This window comes from Mytilus galloprovincialis, chromosome 11 (assembly GCF_965363235.1).
Source record: "Mytilus galloprovincialis chromosome 11, xbMytGall1.hap1.1, whole genome shotgun sequence".
Taxonomy (NCBI): Eukaryota; Metazoa; Mollusca; class Bivalvia; order Mytilida; family Mytilidae; genus Mytilus; species Mytilus galloprovincialis.
This window is the reverse complement of record NC_134848.1, coordinates 57,514,760-57,532,671: the sequence shown is the minus strand read 5'-3', so window position 1 is coordinate 57,532,671 and position 17,912 is coordinate 57,514,760. Positions and strand designations below refer to the sequence as shown.

The 17,912-nt window shown below is 32.1% G+C and overlaps 1 protein-coding gene across 1 annotated transcript; it reads right to left on the bottom strand.

Annotated features, from left to right (window-relative positions):
- Positions 1–2,791: 2,791 nt before the first annotated feature.
- Positions 2,792–14,392, bottom strand: LOC143051262 (uncharacterized). Its single transcript, XM_076224221.1, has 13 exons — positions 14,276–14,392; positions 13,460–13,597; positions 12,443–12,550; positions 11,355–11,486; positions 10,681–10,800; positions 10,136–10,252; positions 9,358–9,468; positions 8,703–8,822; positions 7,194–7,334; positions 6,323–6,442; positions 5,259–5,367; positions 4,198–4,287; positions 2,792–2,946 (listed from the first exon to the last, which is right to left on the bottom strand). The coding sequence occupies exons 4-13, from the start codon at positions 11,368–11,370 to the stop codon at positions 2,943–2,945; spliced, it is 948 nt and encodes a 315-aa protein (XP_076080336.1). The 5' UTR covers positions 11,371–11,486; positions 12,443–12,550; positions 13,460–13,597; positions 14,276–14,392; the 3' UTR covers positions 2,792–2,942.
- Between the last annotated feature and the right edge of the window lie 3,520 nt (positions 14,393–17,912).

Sequence of the window (17,912 nt, the reverse complement as noted above, 5' to 3'; positions counted from 1 at the left end):
AAACTGCAGATCGCCATGGGTGGTATACTGTCCATAAATACCTTGACGATCCTCTTGCTGGCAGTGTAAATGATGCTACAACCACTGTTTCCAGAGCTAACCGCGAGCGTACAGCTAACACACCTGACAACAGAGGCGGTGGAAGTGAAGAGTTAAATACTAGATACTTGAAACTTGGAGAATAAGTTTAGCACAGAAGTTTGACCCTGGAATTATCAATACAGTCACCAAAACAAATCCCAGAAGCTTAACAACGACGGACTGTTCTTCTACTGTAAAAGGTCATGGACACACTGTCCGATCTGATCCTACAAAGGACAAACATTCGGCAATACCAAGTCAGCACCAGCCACTTTTACAAGTTTTCCTATTCATTGAGGTTTTTCTGGGTAAATAGTTGAAATAGAAACAAATTTTATTTTCTCATTTTTACTTTTTGGGCTATCTTTTGCTGGACATATGTTTACTAAAATTGTTTCAACACGAGTTAATTTTTAAAGAAAAGAGGTTTTCCGATCAAAGTGTTTTGACCACATTAATAATGTATGTCTGTTTTGGTTTCTAATTCAAATTTGCAATGCAATGTTACGGAACATGAACCAACTGTCATACAAAAGGGCGTATTAGCTAGCTAAAAAATGGTTTAATCCACAATTTTTTGGGAAGTCTTTGTTCCAAGTTCAACATGTGACAGTTGTTTTCCTTTTTCTTCCAATTTTAAAATCAACAAGAATCTTCGTTTTATGGATTTGGCTGTTTATAAAAAAAAAATGGAAATCAGGAGAGACAGTCTTAACTTTTATAAAAAATGAAACTTATGCAGGAGGTGCAGACAAAGTAGTACTGTGATAAGAAAACTGTATACCATAATTGCAAATGTTCTGCATAAACTAAACCTTAATAACGTTAAGATTTATTTTAAACAGTAATAATGAACGATATTCATGATATTGTTGACGAGAAAAGTAGTCAATGCATTAATAATTTGAAAAAAAAATGTTTGTTTACATTTTTGTTTCTTTGTAATTTCGATCAGCAATTTTCCTGTTGTAGGTGTGTAAAAAGAGAGGCGAGATATACAAGAAGGACATTCAAACAAGTCGTAATTAAACTGAAAACACCATGTCTAATAAAACAAAACATGAAAAAGATAAACAACAGTACACGAAACGCAACACAAAACCTAAAGACCGAAAAACACGAACCCCACCAAACATTTAGGGTGACTTCATGTGCGGAAGGGTATTCCTGCTCTACATGTGCACCCGTCGTGTTGCTCATGTTAGTACACACTCGGTTATATATTTATAGGTCGGTCATGGAGAAGGAAACAGGATTGTAGTTACATCAGAAACAAATCAGCTATCACCTGTTAAACGGATATTCCAAAACGTTCAACCAACTCGTGATGGTGCCCATAAAACTTACGAAGGTATGATTTCTACTTCACCACTTGGAACTCATGGTTTAGAATTTCTTGAAGGCTTCTTAACAGAGAACCTCTATTAAGGAAATCATGATAGGATCAACTGGGAAATATATATTCCGTAGGCAGGCGCTGCTGGAAAGTTGCTGTATTGAAATTGAAATTCACAACGTAGAAACTGAAATCATCTCTGTTGTCGTAAAGTTTCGTTTCCAAGCAACGGTGCACTTTTTAATCTTGATATTTTCCCGATACTGATTATAATGTTGAACCATTTTGTCAGTCAGAGTTATCCAATTTATTTTTATAATTAATAAAATTAGATTATGTATTGGTATTGCATGTGTCTTCTCGATTTCTATCAAGAATCTATACTTTTACGTTCCAGTCGCAAAACTTGACCAATGTTACTTTTTTCATGATCATTGTTCTCGATATATCAAAAGACAGCTGTATTAATACAAGTATGTGTTGTTCAATCAATCTAAATGAGCATAACAAACTTTAAAACGATGTGTATATGTGATAAGCTAACATGTAATGTTCGGTTTCCAAAGAAAGATTCCGTTTTAAGTATTCCTTAATTAAGTGAAAATTAAAGCTTCAATCTTGAAAATATTAGTGATAAAAGAAAACATTAATAATGAAAGCAACTATGTAATAATCAGAAATAGGAAGTAACTTTAAATAGCAAAAGGTGAAATACAGATAAGTGTGATAGCCGAAATCGACAGGAGAAATAGTCAGGTATGAGGATTTATTTATTAATTATGTTTCCCCCAAAAAAGAACAGACAACAAAATCATATTATGTTAATATGCATGGTCAATACCAGTCGATATATTTCATTTAATTCATTTATGTGGATTTTTTATTAATCATGATTGCCCCCAAAAAAACAAACAATTATGGCAATTAAGAGAGGCAAATATAGACAACAAAATATTACTTTGTTTAATATACATGGCCAAAATCACCAGTGGATACATTTCACTTATTTGACTATTTTCCCGAAGAAATCATCACCAACACAATATCAACAAAATATCAACAAAATATCTTAATCAAAGAAATCACTAATTATGTTTTTTATCGGAGTTGTCCTTCCCCACCTACGATTCCTAATGTGAACATTTTTTTCAGTTTTGCTTATCTTGAAAACATAATGAACAGTTTTCAACTCAGACCTGTATGGTGGTAATCAATATGTTATGTTCACTGACTTCAAATCAAAGTTCTTGTCATTTTTTTCAATTGTTATTGAAAAATACCGAGTGAGAGGTACGGCTCCATGGAACCGCTTGTTCCGTACTACATATTTGTCATTTATTTCTGACGTGATAAAAATATCAATTTAACTAAACTACAAGCTTAGAATATCAAGTTCAAATTTATATTTACTATTAATATCATAATACATCATTTAAACTACTAGCACAAAAAAGTGTTTTACTGCGACTTCATGTTGATGTATGTCCTTTTCTATAAATATTCTCTCTGTGTCTTGTCTTCATATTTATCTGAAATATGAAAAAAAAAGATTATAGTAATATCTTAATCTGAAAATACAAAAAAAAACTATTTGGTTCGGATCAAATTATCAACATCTATTCAATAGGCATTACCAACAGAGCGTCCGAGTTCTAGACTAATCATTAATCGGGCGATGTGGATACACTACACATAGAAACATGGTTATCATTTGTTTATATCAGACGCGTGTTTCGTCCCAATAATTATGATTGAAAAAAAAGTCAAAATAAAGAACGAGGTCGAGGACATTGAGGACCAAAAATGCAAGTTTAAGTTACAAAATAATTATTTAGAGAGTTTCATAAACAAATCCGGCAGTGCGACCGTTGCGAAATTGTTGACGTGTAGAAAACGTTATTTAATGCCAGTATATTGGATCTTGATTTTACTAAACATTTGAAAGGAACTTTTTTATCTTCATTTCACCAAAAAAAAAGAAAGAGAACAGCTATTAAAAACAATCTTTACTCTGGGTGGTAGCAGCTATCATCTGTTACTTAAACAAAAATTGCTTGACTGAACGTTGCTATTCAAACTATAATTTATTTTTTGCAGACTAATAAGTGAAATATAGAACAAAAGAGCCCAATTGGAATAAACGTGAAGACCGCAAATTTACACCATAGTATTTTAAAGTTAAAACATATTATTGTTAAGTTACACTTTATTTACTAGCGTATTGTAAAATTACACTATAGTATAGCATTACTAAAGCTTTACTTGAATACAATGCAATTAATTTTTAAAAGACGTTCAATTGCACTTTTGATAATACTCATATAATATATTTGTTTTTAATACTTAATGCTTAAGGGAATACTTTTACTAAAACAAATTTGTAAATTTTCTTTAAATTTGGACAAAATAATAACTATGAACTGTTGAAATCAAATATAAAAATTTCCAAAAAATTAAACCACACAATTTAAAGGAAAATTTTTATTAAATATACAGCAGATTGAAAAACAATAATTTTGATCGTTGAGAAGTTTAAGTTGTCTTTACTTTTAGAATGTGGTTAAAGTATACATATTTGTTTTAGTTACTTTTTCTGTAAAATAATTAGGCCGTTAGTGTTCTCTTCCGAATTTATGATTTTGGGGTCTTTTATAGCTGACTATGCTGTATGTACTTCGCTCAATGATGTTAATTTCTGACCTTTTTGGTCTCTTATGACGAGTTGTCTCATTGGCAATCCTACCACATCTTTGTTTATATTATATAAGGGTAAAACTTACTTCCCATGAATGCCACACTGCGAATATGGTATCTTTCTACCTTTTCCTCTAGTATAAAACACAGCGTTGCATCCGCCACAATAATTGTTACTATAAATAGAGAAAAATTAACCAATGTTTAACTGCTATTAGAAGATAATAACAAAATTTAGAAAAAGTGACCGCAATATATTTATAGAAAAGGGAAGATATATTAACATTTACTTTTAATATTGTGATATTAACAGCAATGTTACAAAAATGTATTTCGATTTAAATAGTATAGAGAAAATTACAGATATCCTTAACCTTTGATTACACATTCAGCTAAATAAGCTTGCATTCTATTTAAAAAGTCTACAGAACTGAGGAAAGGGGAGTCTTGCAGTATTTATATAATGCGTATCATTATCTTGCTGATATTGTTAGTTTTTATTTTGTTTCACTTATGTCACTTGATAAAAATGTAAGTTCTAATTGCAATATATATTTGAATTGAATTGTTAATCAGTTACAATTAACTGTGATACGCAGAAGAAATATCGAAAACTGATTTAACGTACCTACTCAGTGACAGTATAAAATGTAAAGAATAAAAGGTGAAAACTACATTTTGTAAATTACCAGCTGATCTGAATTAATCTTTATCCGGAACATTTAACGTTCAAAGTAGATTACTTGAAAGCTAAGAATTTATAAGAACCGAAACAGTTTAAAATCACTATGACCAAAAGGGAAATAAAAATATTAGCTAAATCCATCAAAAGTAAAATCTGTCTGGTTGAGTTGATCAAAGTAAATCATTGAGAAAATATGCTGTCCTTCTTTGTTGACATTTGCGTCCAAGATATGCCCGAATTATCGTTATGTGTCGTTGGACTTTAATAAGTAGCAGACATTCAATCAACAAACTTATTATCAACAAAGGGACTGGGGAAGCAAAATAAAATATATATGTTCCTTTGACGTGTGTGTTTTTCTCTTTAACATCACGTACAGTCTCAGACCTGTATCCCGATGTTGTAGTTTGGTAAATTTATTTGTAAGTCTCAATAAATTGAAATGACAAAAAGGTACCTTACCAGCAATAAGCGTTCGGATAGTTCGGGCAACTTTTTATTTCACATCCTTTTGGGTGACATCCTGTGTAATATTCGCTCGAGGAACATGTATAATCGGGGCATTTGAAATCTGAAACGATATTATTTTACCTAATGATGACAAAGATAAAGGTGTTCCAGTTGTGTTGCCAGTAAATAAGAATATAAAAAACGTAAAAAAAAAATGGAAGACTACTACAAACCAGGATGAAAATGACACACATGAAAACATAAAAAAGCAGACTTCCATGCCAAAATATTAGCGAATGGTTATATTTACTTCCTGTTTCAGTAAGAGTCCATTCAAGTGTCCTATTTGGGCCGTATATAAATAGGCTTCACTTCTTACAGCAAACGCCTTAACAGGCCCCGTTGGCTAATTATGACTTTTATATGCACATTCATTGTGTATCGTCCATTTCGCAGAACTAGTATATAGTATTGTTAGAAGGCGAGCTAAGCTTATCTGAGTGCTATCTGCTTTTATGGTGGGTTGTTATCTCTTTTACCAATTCACAGTTTCCCTTCTGCATTCTACACTCTAACCTTAATCTGTGTTTCTGAAATTTTTATGTGTAACCTAGTTCCGATAGCTTTTTTTAATTTGTTTCTGGTAAAATACAAAACTACAAATCAAAATATAAAAAAGCATTTCAGTGGCAATAACTCCTGAAATAGTTCTCAATTTTCAAAGTAGTTAGAATCGGACATGTCGATAATTACCGCTATTTTAACATTCGATTCTAAGCTTTATAAAGGAGCAAAATGGTATTAGATGGTGCCGTTTTACACGGTATTTTAGTGATTGCATTTTTTCGTGCCTAATATGATTTATCAAAAGGTATATGTCGACCGAAACATTAAGAAGAATTATACGTGAAACTAAAACCCATATTTGTTATATATTCATTATTGAAATTTATGATAAATCAATGTATTGTCAATTTCCTCATAAAACCAATACTAGTACAATCTTTATCTTATGCACAATCTTAAAATAATCAGATTTAGTGTTTCAAATGTTCATATTATCTGTATTATTTAACCTTCGCATCTATCACCAGACCATCTCCGTCTACAGTGGCACATAAAATTATCTGATCCGATTTGAGTGCATGTTCCACCGTGTTTACATGGGTTTGGATCACAAGGACCTGGTATACGCACTGAAATGAGAAACCATACATAATTGTATACGAAGTAATGAAGATGAACGTAGAAAAAATGAATAAAAATGGATAAGAAAGATTTCATTTGCGCTGAATGAGACAGCAACACAATAACACACATACCCCAAAAGATATATACCGGTCTAGATCTGTTACAAGGCAATGTTTGTACTTCTACCACACATTCAGTTGATTGTTTCCATTCAGCCTGATTGATATAATGTTTAAAACAAAAAGATAGGCAAAAGATATTAGAGGGACATTCGAACTCAACAGTCGAATATTAACTGATGACACCATGGCTATAAAAAACAAATCAACAGACAGTCAAAAGTACACAAAACACGAATCCTTGCAAAACTGGGGGTATCCCATGTATTCCGAAAGTAAAAACAGATACTGTTACCCATCGTTTTGTAATCTTCATTGCAGTTGATTTTTAAGTAAAGTTTCATGTAGATTAACTTGTTTAAGCCCGTCTGTCCCAAGTCAGGCTCTTCTGGCCTTTGTTATTCCTGTGTTTATTATAAATTTTAGTTCATTTATATGTTTTGGAGTTCAGTATGACGTCCATTTTCACTGAACTAGAACACATTTTTATCTAGGGACCAGCTGCGGCTAACCTCCGGATGCGGGATAATCCCGCTGCGTTGAAGACCAATCGGTATCCTTCGGCTGTTATCTGCTCTTTGGTCGGGTTGTTGTCTCTTTTACATATTCCGCTGTCCATGCTCAATTTCATTCTTACCGTCACATCGGTCTCCGGTCCATTGCGATCCACAATCACACGAAAATGTAGTCGCCCCTGTTTCAGTGCATAGTCCACCGTTGTTGCATGGGTTTGGGTCACAAGGACATGGGATATCATCTATTTGAACATCAGGAACATCTATTGAAATAAATATTGGAATATGTGTATTATAAGGGTGATTTGAAACGAACTTTTTGATTTTTTTGGTTCTCAATGCTCTCTAACTTTGTACTTGTTTGGTTTTTATAACTATTTTGATCTGAGCGTCACTGATGAGTCATATATAGACGAAGCGCGCGTCTGGCGTATTAAATTACAATCGTGGTACTTTTAACTATTGACTACCCATGAGAGTTTTTCACGGTCGGTAAGTGTAGGTGAATAAGCTTGATTTATTCATTTGGTTGTTTATGGTGATAGAATATCGAATGTTTATGATTGCAGACTTAACTCATTGCATAGTGCATATAACAAGTCCAAAAGCGACCGTTTTGGGGTTCAATAATTTATAAGCATAACTGATATACACGAAAATTGTACAAAATTTAACTTGTATATAAGTTAAGAAAAAACTTTATTATTTTATTATTTAATGTTTCCTTACTATGTATTTCTCAGTTTATGTATCATAATATTTTAAGCGACACTATATACATATAGCTAGCTACGAGATATATGAAAAATATGAAATATGATTTGTTTTTGTTCAACCATTAATGAGAATGAAATAGTGAAATAGTATATCGCTTTAATGGTTTAATTTTGTCCAAATAGGCTAACAAACATTGATGATGAATTATTCACTTGCAAGTGAATAATACTACCTCATTCCATCCGTATTTAAGTAAATTTCAATTTAACCCCTTAGCTAGTACTAGATACCGCAAGCACTGTTTACCATTCAAAATTAAACAATTATCAATCAATCCATGTCGATTTTCATTAACAGCAACAAACCCAATGGTGTGTATGTGCTTTGAATTCCAATAAGGTGGTACCCAACACCTTCACTAAAATTAATTTGGCTGGTTTAATTTTTATAAAATTTTGACAAAGTATTCACTTTGACTCTTTGACAAAAATATAAAAATTTAAAAATATTTGAACCAACCGTTTTATCAGAAACATTACACTGGTTATATAGCAGTTTGACAAACACTTATTTTGATCATTGAGAAGCTTAATATTCCCTTAAAAACACAACGTAATTAAAACGTTTACCTGATTTTATAGAGTTATCTCCCTGTAGTGTTAGGTACCACCTTAATACAATCTAACTTTCAGTATAGTCCGCGTTGAATATCAGATGAATTTTAACCTAATAGTTATGTATCGTATTAAATAAATATTGCAGTAAATGTAACTGTTTTTGGCAGGCTAACATGCAAATGGTAACCAGAGGAAATCTGCGTACAAACACGTTACCAAACGTATTATCATTCTACTACTGCTTGAAGTCACGCTTTCTTTATGCCATATAAGTTGCAGTTTGTTGTTTACATTTACCTTCACATCTTAGCCCAGTATATCCATACTGACATTCACAGGTGTATGTTGTTTGACTCTTTTTGATACACTTTCCATTATTATGGCATGGGTTGGTATCACAAGGGTTTGTTGAAACATCTACAAAATGAAAACAGAGTATATGTGAATGATTCCAAATGAGACAACACTCCATTGGGGACTAGTGGGCAAGGAAGTAATAAAGGTAACTGTAACGCCTTCAACAAACCATACCTTTACTTTAGAATATACGCAATGGGGATTACATTGTAAAGAAAAATGGACCAATATATAACATACAAATTAGGAAATTGAATAAAATAAAAAGAAAAGTAGGCCACACAATGGAAACAATAGTGAATAAAGTATTGATAAAATATAAAAAATGGAAAAATAATTGGCAGCCAATTTAAAAAAAAGTAGAGGAAAATGACGTCGAAATTTAAAGAATACAGAAATTACTGACCTATCCAGACCCAAATATATCAGATAATTATGGTATTGTAAACTATTTTCAATTGAAAGTTAATAACACAATTAGTGTTGTAGTTGGTCTGTTCATATATTATTGATATAAGTTGTTGGCTGTGTATTGTGATACTGACCACTAAGGCATCATTTTAGTTGTAAGTACGAACGTTTCTAAATAAATTACCACAATGTTCTCCAGTGTAACCAAGCATACAAAAGCATTTTTGGCCATCAGAAGTGACGCCGCAAAACCCGTTTACACAAGGGTTTGGGGAACTGCAAGGGTAGTTTTGGTCTACAATAAAAATCAATACGCATACAGCCTTCAGTGTTAACAAAATTATTAAATAACGCTTTATGTTTGTTTTGTACATAATATATTGAAAGAGTTCATATGACAACCAGTAGATACCGATATCAATCTACTGGAAAAGTGAAGTTTTGATCCTTTGAAATTTCTAAATGTGCGTATGAATAGATAATTGATATTGTTGTCCACGGGGTAAGATTACGAATCTATTTTTCTGATGACATAAAGGCAAAAGCCAAGTGGAAGGTTAAAAATAAATACGGCGGCAGAATACATGTGACTAAAATCATGTTGTAATGTACCATGTTGTAATAACAGGTGAAAAATAAAGGCAACAGTAGTATACCGCTGTTCAAAACTCATAAATTTATGGACAAAAAACAAAATCGGGGTAACAAACTAAAACTGAGGGAAACGCATTAAATATTAGAGGAGAACAACAACACAACATTAAAATTTAACACACACAGCAACGGACTAAACATTAGACAAAATCCGATGAGAATAACCAATACAACATCAAAACCAGATACATGAATTTCTGATAGAAAAGTACCGTGACACGTCTTTAAACCAGTTTAAATGCATACATGTACAGAATTAGTGAAATATTTGAAATTTTAGATAGAATGAATATGATAAATGAACTAACGATAGCAGGTGGAGCCACTATATCCAGTATCACAGACACAATAATAGTCGTCTCCAATGTCATAGCAGGTACCATGGAAACAAGGGCTGGCATCACATGGTTTAGGTTTGGTTAAACCTTAAGAAAATGAAATAAATTTATATAATTATGTCAATTATAAAGCGTGTTTCTTTGCTTTGTACATCTCCACCTTTCTTTAAAAAGACCGTAAAAGTGCAACAGTAAAAAGTCAGCTTGTAACGTTTTTAAAAAGACAGAAACAATGCCATGTTTGTATATGTTGTCTTCATTTGATTTTCAAAGACCTACCGTTTCATAATAAAAATGAATATGCTATTAGTTAATTCTACTTAAAACTGGGTTTTAACTTATTATGAGCAAAATGTCATTACCAAATGTGGAACATACTGTCATTATCCTTCACTCACCCCAGGTTCAAAAACAAGTTACTCGATCTTCATTTTGTGTATGCAGTGATGTGTAGATAGTTGTTTGTTTTGGGTTTCTGTTTCTGTTTCTCTTTTTGAATAAAATTGACAACTTACATTGCTCACAGAATGGCCCTATATATCCAGACTGGCATTTGCATTGGTAATGGAGAGAATCAACAATCTCACAAGTGGCCCCATTTTGGCACATGTTGTCTGTGCATGCGTGTTCAGTATCTACAATATAAGCAACACTAGTTTTCAACAATCTCACAAGTGGCCCTATTTTGGCACAGGTTGTCTGTGCATGCGTGTTCAATATCTACAATATAAGCATCAATAGTTTTCAACAATATCACAAGTGGCCTCATTTTGTTGCACGGGTTATCCTTGCATGCATGTCAAGTATCTACAGTTTAAAGGATAACAGTTTCCAATATTCAGTTTAATGACTATTGTCGTAGATATCATTTAAATAAACAGGTAAACATCATCTTTATCGTAATTTTAAATTAATTGTCAATTATTTACGATTATTTTGTATCAATAGTAGACTTTAACCTTATAAAAAAATACTGTCGTGCTGTCGTTGTAGTATTCTACTTCAAAATAAAACTGTGAAAATTGCTGTTTGCCAATTAAAAATAAAATATTACATTGAAACATGTAATTTAATTATTGAAGTATAGTGTTAAATAAACATGTAGCATAGTGATCTAGAGTTATTTCACCTGTTTTCATCTATACAGAATTTCTTTATTTAAGAAATATGTGAAAAAATAAATATTTACCAATGACAAGCTGCATGCATTCCTTTCCACAGCCATTTGAGCAGCAAATCTGTCCAGTAGAACAGCCTATTACAGAACACGAATCCTCACAGTCCCCAGACAGTAGAGTGGTGTCTGGACAGCCAATTACAACTAAAGATACAAATAAAGTAAAATTACAAAAATACCGAACTCCGAGGAAAATTCAAAACGGAAAGTCATTAATCAAATGGCAAAATCAAACGCTCAATCACATCAAAAGAATAGATAACAACAGGTACTGTCATATTTTGAACTTGGTGCAGCAGTTTTATCATGTAGAAAATGGATTGGTTATCCCTGGTTGTATAGCTAGCTAAACCTCTCACTTGTATGACAGTCGCATAAAATAGACTTTACAATTAATTTCTTTCTTAAAGTGGTGTAAACCAACATGTATACGCGAATGATATATTTTCGTGAACGTCGAAAACACTGGATTTATAAAGTGTTGAATGTGTCAATGTTGGATCATCTGTTACACGATCAAAATTAGGAAATGGAGTTTATTAACATTTGTTACTGGGAAATCAACGCAATTCGTTGCAACCATTGTAATAAAAGACAATACCAATATGTAGCATTGCGAGAACAAAAAACAGAGAAAAATGTTAATATTCATTATAATACTATTTTTGGCAATATGCATCCTCTTAACAATCCTAATTTCAAATAATGTATCATATTATATAATATATATTAATAATAGTCATGAATCATACAGAGTTCATGTATTGGTATTATATCTAGTCGTTTCTATCATTATATATTTCACTCATATCACATTCCACATTCTTCGCAAGAAAATATTAAGTCAAATTTGTTTTCATTTCCTTTTAATTAAAAAAGTGTACAATATGAGAAATGTCATTAAACAATTTAACCGTAAGTTTATTAAGTTCTTACATGTTATGAAAAAATGACATTCATCTTCCACTTCTTTGTAACATAAGGGACAAATTATATTTGCTAAGGCTGTTTTATTGCATCGACCACGGTACATAGCTAGCATATTGTTACTTGTTCTTATCTGTGTATGATACATGAAAACTGTATATAAATATATATACCTTCACAATTTTTCCCGTAAGAAAACTCTGTACACGCACAGTAGTATCCTATACCATTAGTGAAACATACTCCTCCGTTTTTACATGGATCTGCATCACAGGGATTTACTGAAATAATGGCATGTGTTAAACAATATGGTTAAAGTTGTTTTTTAAACGGAATCTGTAATTCAATGGTTTTCGTTCATTGCTGTGTAACATATTTGTTTTCGTTCAATAGTTTGTACTTTAATTATGCCATTAGTTTTCTCATTTGAATTGTCTTACATTTGTCATTACGGTGCTGTGTATAGCTAACTATGTTATAGGGGATGTGTTCATGTTGAAGGCCGTATGGTGATCTTCAGTTTTCAATTATGTGTCACTTGATCTCTTGTGAAGAGTTGTCTAATTGGCAACCATACCTGATCTTCTTATTTTTATATCTTAAATCAGTCGAGTTTTTAATTTCAAATTTTTAAGTTGGGTAGAATCCAAACAGATTTGACATCGGGCGTGTTGCTTGATTTGACTTATAAATGATATATAGGAATATAAGTCCTGGATAAATGGAAATATGTTCATGCAATATAGAACTAGAAATTGACATGTCTTTGCTACGAGTGGTTTTGCTGTACATAGAACTAGAAATTGACATGTCTTTGCTACGAGTGGTTTTACTGTACAAGAATAACGATTCTGTTTTAAGTAATGGAAACAACAATAACGCAATAGAACTATAATCCATCATCTAAATGGTTTGTTTCATTGTGTTGATCTTAAATTTACGTAGTTACTGATATTTGTATTATCACATCCGGGCAATGTTCTCTTACTGTAGGTATATCAGTGTTTGCTCTTACTATTAAATGCCGCACACACTTTTCTTAGGTGGAACAAGAGACATTTCGATATATAAACAAGACCGTCACCACTAGAACACTCTGGCAGCCAATGATATATATAACTTAACTATTTTATGTGGATTACAAAATCTAAAAAAAAATAAAAACTTCCAACAGCAAAATTTAGATATACCTTCACAAAATCGTCCATGATATCCAGCGTCACATACACATTGTATTGTGTTTTTATTTAACTTCCTACAACTTCCGTTCGCGCATGGATCAGGGTCGCATGGGTCATTGCTATTGCCAGTGAATATAAACTCTCTGTCTGAAATCAAAGATACAATTATACTAATAGCAATATCTTTCAAACTTCGCTTTCTCCTGGTTAGAAGATGTGCAGTTATTTTCATTAAATATCTGACATTGAGAATAGCTTCCTTTAAAGAACAATTGGCATGCTTTAGAAACTTTTAATGATTCAGTGATCCAGAAAACTCGTCAACCAATCTTCAAACAATTTTCTCAACATGGATGAATGGGATTATTGTAAACTGCTAATGCAAATAATGTGTTAGATTCATTTAACATTATTCCAGTTCAAACAATTATTTTATTCAAATAAAACATTTGAAAATCAATAAATCGTAACAGTTGTCTTAGTTCGATTTTCAGTTCTTATTACATTATCTTATTGCTATGGAATTTTATTTGTAAATGATGATTTCCCTTTAACATGAAGTTTTGGCATCAGGACTGCTGACTGGTCTATGGTAAGCTAAGAAACTCCCTTGCTTATAGTACAAAAACATAATAACAAAATGTAAACTTAGTCAAAATCTACAAGTATTGTTTAAATGCAAATTACGAAACTAATGTAAAGTTCGGAAAGCATTCTTCGGTGATTGAAGTTATGAAATCAAGTTTTTCATTGTATGTGTTTTCTGTTTCAAATTTCATTTAATTAACCGCAATTCACCAATTGTGCACTGAATTTCATATTTACCGTCACATGTTAAACCTCTGTATCCGGTTGCGCATGAACAAACCACGTTATCATCATACAGGTGGATACATGTTCCTCCATTATTGCATACATTAATCTCACAGGGATTGTCTAATGAAAAGTTAAATTAATTAAGTTCTTCCTCGATTAAAATTTTAAAGTCTTACAAATATCTTCAGTACACAGAAAGGGTCGTCTATGTGTAAACATAGAATTGAAGACTACAATACAATTTAAATAGAAAATCAAACCTCCAAACGGACAAACCCATATTAGAAGAAAGATTGAAAATACTAAAATTGAGAATGGAAATGGGGAATGTGCCAAAGAGACAACAACCCGACCATGAAAAAAATAACAGCAGAAGGTCACCAACAGGTCTTCAATATAGCGAGAAATTCCCGCACCCGGAGGCGTCCTTCAACTGGCCCCTAAACAAATATATACTAGTTCAGTGATAATGAACGCCATACTAATTTCCAAATTGTACACAAGAAACTAAAATTAAAATAATACAAGACTAACAAAGGCCAGAGGCTCCTGACTTGGGACAGGCGCAAAAATGCGGCGGGGTTAAACATGTTTGTGAGATCTCATTCCTCCCCCTATACCTCTAGCCAATGTAGAAAAGTAAACGCATAACAATACGCACATTAAAATTCAGTTCAAGAGAAGTCCGAGTCTGATGTCAGAAGATGTAACCAAAGAAAATAAACAAAATGACAATAATACATAAATAACAACAGACTACTAGCAGTTAACTGACATGCCAGCTCCAGACTTCAATTAAACTGACTGAAAGATTATGATTTCATCATATGAACATCAGGCACAATCCTTCCCGTTAGGGGTTTAGTATCATACCATCATAACATATATGAGAAGAACATAACCCGTGTCATAGTATAGAAATATAGAAATAATATATAAACATATAATTATGTCATTGTGTAAAAAGAAAATATATTGAGTGAGACATGTATCTATAAATAAGCGATGCAAATAGAAATGTCCGAAAAACTAGGCAGTTTATGCTCATGCTGTGTCAAACAATATAATAGTTATTTGACCATTCTAATGCAATGTATCAATAATGGGTGTACTAGCAATATGTCATCATCATTGACGCATCTTAAAGTATAACCTTTTACATATAAAAGTTTAAGCTGACAATTTAAGGAACAAAAGGGTAAAAATGCTACATTTGTATAGACAATTGGAAATAAACTGTGCGTCCACAGCAAAAATTATTACTAATTACCAACAAGAAGAACAACAAAGAACAAAACAAAGTAAGATACAATGTACAATATAACTAGATCTATACATTGTCTGTAGAACCAGAATTTATATGCATAAAATACAAAATCATTAGAATATATGAGTGAGTTCGTATAAATCATTTACAGTCAAGAAAACTACACTTTTTTGTTTAAAAGTGTCCAGGTTTTCACAACATTTTTTTTCCTTTGGTATCGTATTCTAAAGTATTGTGGAGCTATATATATGAGAAAGATTTCTTCATTGAATTTGTATTCGGTCGCACAACAGCTAAATTATTATTTGCAAATAACCTTAGATTTCTACTATGCAGGTAAACAATTGGACAACAGAGTTCCTTCAACTAATCAGGTGCTTTGTCGTTGAGAATTTAATTACCAAGAATAAGTTTATGATATGAAATTCTAGATTTTAAAAGTCGACTTACCTGTGCATTCGGCTATTACAAACACAAGTGCACTAACCATAAGTTTCGTATACAGCATCTTGGTAGAGAAACTGAGATAAAGATGGTAGGAACAAACCACCTTTTTATATAACTTTGAGAAGGGCTCTTTACGGGAGATTAAACGGTTTTTATGATTTTAGCATAGTATAGCATATATACTACCAAACGCTTCTGTTTCCTTGTTGTTCCCCTGTTTTGTTTAAACGTGTTAGTGCTTTGAAATGGATTTTGTAATTTTAATTTGATGAATATTGTAGTAAAAAACAAAAAAAGAAACACAAATGCAAACACAATATGTGCATAGAAAGGCGTGTCATTACTATTTTAATGTCATATTTAGAATTTTATATTTAATAAAAGCTTGATCAAAGTACATATATAGAAATGTAAAAAACGGATGAAAGACCGAAAAAGCCACTTTGCACAGACTGTTTCTTAAATAAACGGCGAAATTTGTTAAATAAGATATTGTTTTTGATGTATGGAGAAAAAATATCAAAATGAGTAATAGAACACGTAAACATACATCCATACAATCAGAATGTTATTACGTGCTGTAAATAAATTGTTGTTGCGAAGAAGTTTGATGCAATGTCGTTAATTTTACATAGTTTGGTCAAAATTTACATCGAGGGACATCCCTCACCAATATTAAATAATTTGAATTGAAAACTATGACAAAACTTAATGGCATTTTACTTGTGTTTGTTTAAAATGGCCTGCCTTATAATTATTACAGAATAACAAGAAATAATGCCAAAAAAATATAGTTTTGAGCCATTTAAATTTATTAATTTGGTTATATATATAGCAATGTGCTATACATGGTTTTATAAGAAATTGAAAGTACTGACATTCAATCAAATTTAGTAGATTTGCAGATTTATTTTTTTATATGTTTAGAAATACTCGATGTTGTCCTAAGTTTTAAAATTGCGCATATAGAACAGTGATGCCGTAAAGTTTTGTAAAGATTTACAGACAAACTTATAGAAAATGGAAAGGATTTATCCTACGTCTTAATCTGTTAATAAGACGGGCCAATACGACGGAAAGAACCTTAAATGTGTGATTCGTACTGTTTTAAGTGTCGGATCCAGGGTCTGTATTAGACGAAAACAATTCGCCTTTTTTATCTCAAAAATAACTCAAGTTCTCACGATTTATACATTTTTAAAATAAAATAGTCCCAAAAATACGTTTGCATCTTTTCACTGGGTATATATTTCATTTCTACAATAACGCTTGAATCAAAAATCTGGAATCTGCCTCCATGTTTTGTGAAAATGTTGCTTCTTCTTTTTGTTGTTATGGATAGTGATTCCTGTTGCAACGATACATTACAAGACTTTTTTCTATGCTTTTGTTTAATTTTATGTCAGTATATGTATGATACATGTGTGGTATATGTCAATGCCCCTCAAATGCACACCTCAAAGACAAAAAGACACTCAGACGTAGCACATGTCCCAAGGAAGGGACCTGTTGTTAAGTGGTTGCCGTTGGTTGATGTGGTTCGTAAGTGTCGTTTCTCGTGTTTAATATAGGTTAGACGGTTGGTTTTACATTAGTTATTTTTTTTTTTGGAGGGGGGGGGGGCTGGCTTTTATAGCTTGCTGTTCTGTGTGAGCTAACGATCCGTGTTGAAGACCGTACTTTGACCTATAATGTTTACTTTTATAAATTCTGACTTGGGTGGAGAGTTGGCGCTCATACCAAATCTTCTTATTTCTCTTTAGACTTCATCAATAGTCCAATTTCCTTATAAAAGATAGGCGAAAAATATCGGATGGACATTAAAACTCTTATATAAGTCGAAAATAAACTGGCAACGCCATGGCTAAGAAAGAACAATGTCAACAGACAAGCAATTAATAGTACATAAAACTAAAGACTGAACAACACGAA

What these genes read in the sequence shown, in the direction of transcription:
- LOC143051262 (XM_076224221.1), bottom strand. An exon ending in TACTGGGCTAAGATGTGAAG is followed by an intron (nt 7,335 to 8,702) that starts GTAAATGTAAAC and finishes TTATTTCAATAG; the next exon opens with ATGTTCCTGATGTTCAAATA. An exon ending in TATCCGAACGCTTATTGCTG is followed by an intron (nt 4,288 to 5,258) that starts GTAAGGTACCTT and finishes CTCTATTTATAG; the next exon opens with TAACAATTATTGTGGCGGAT.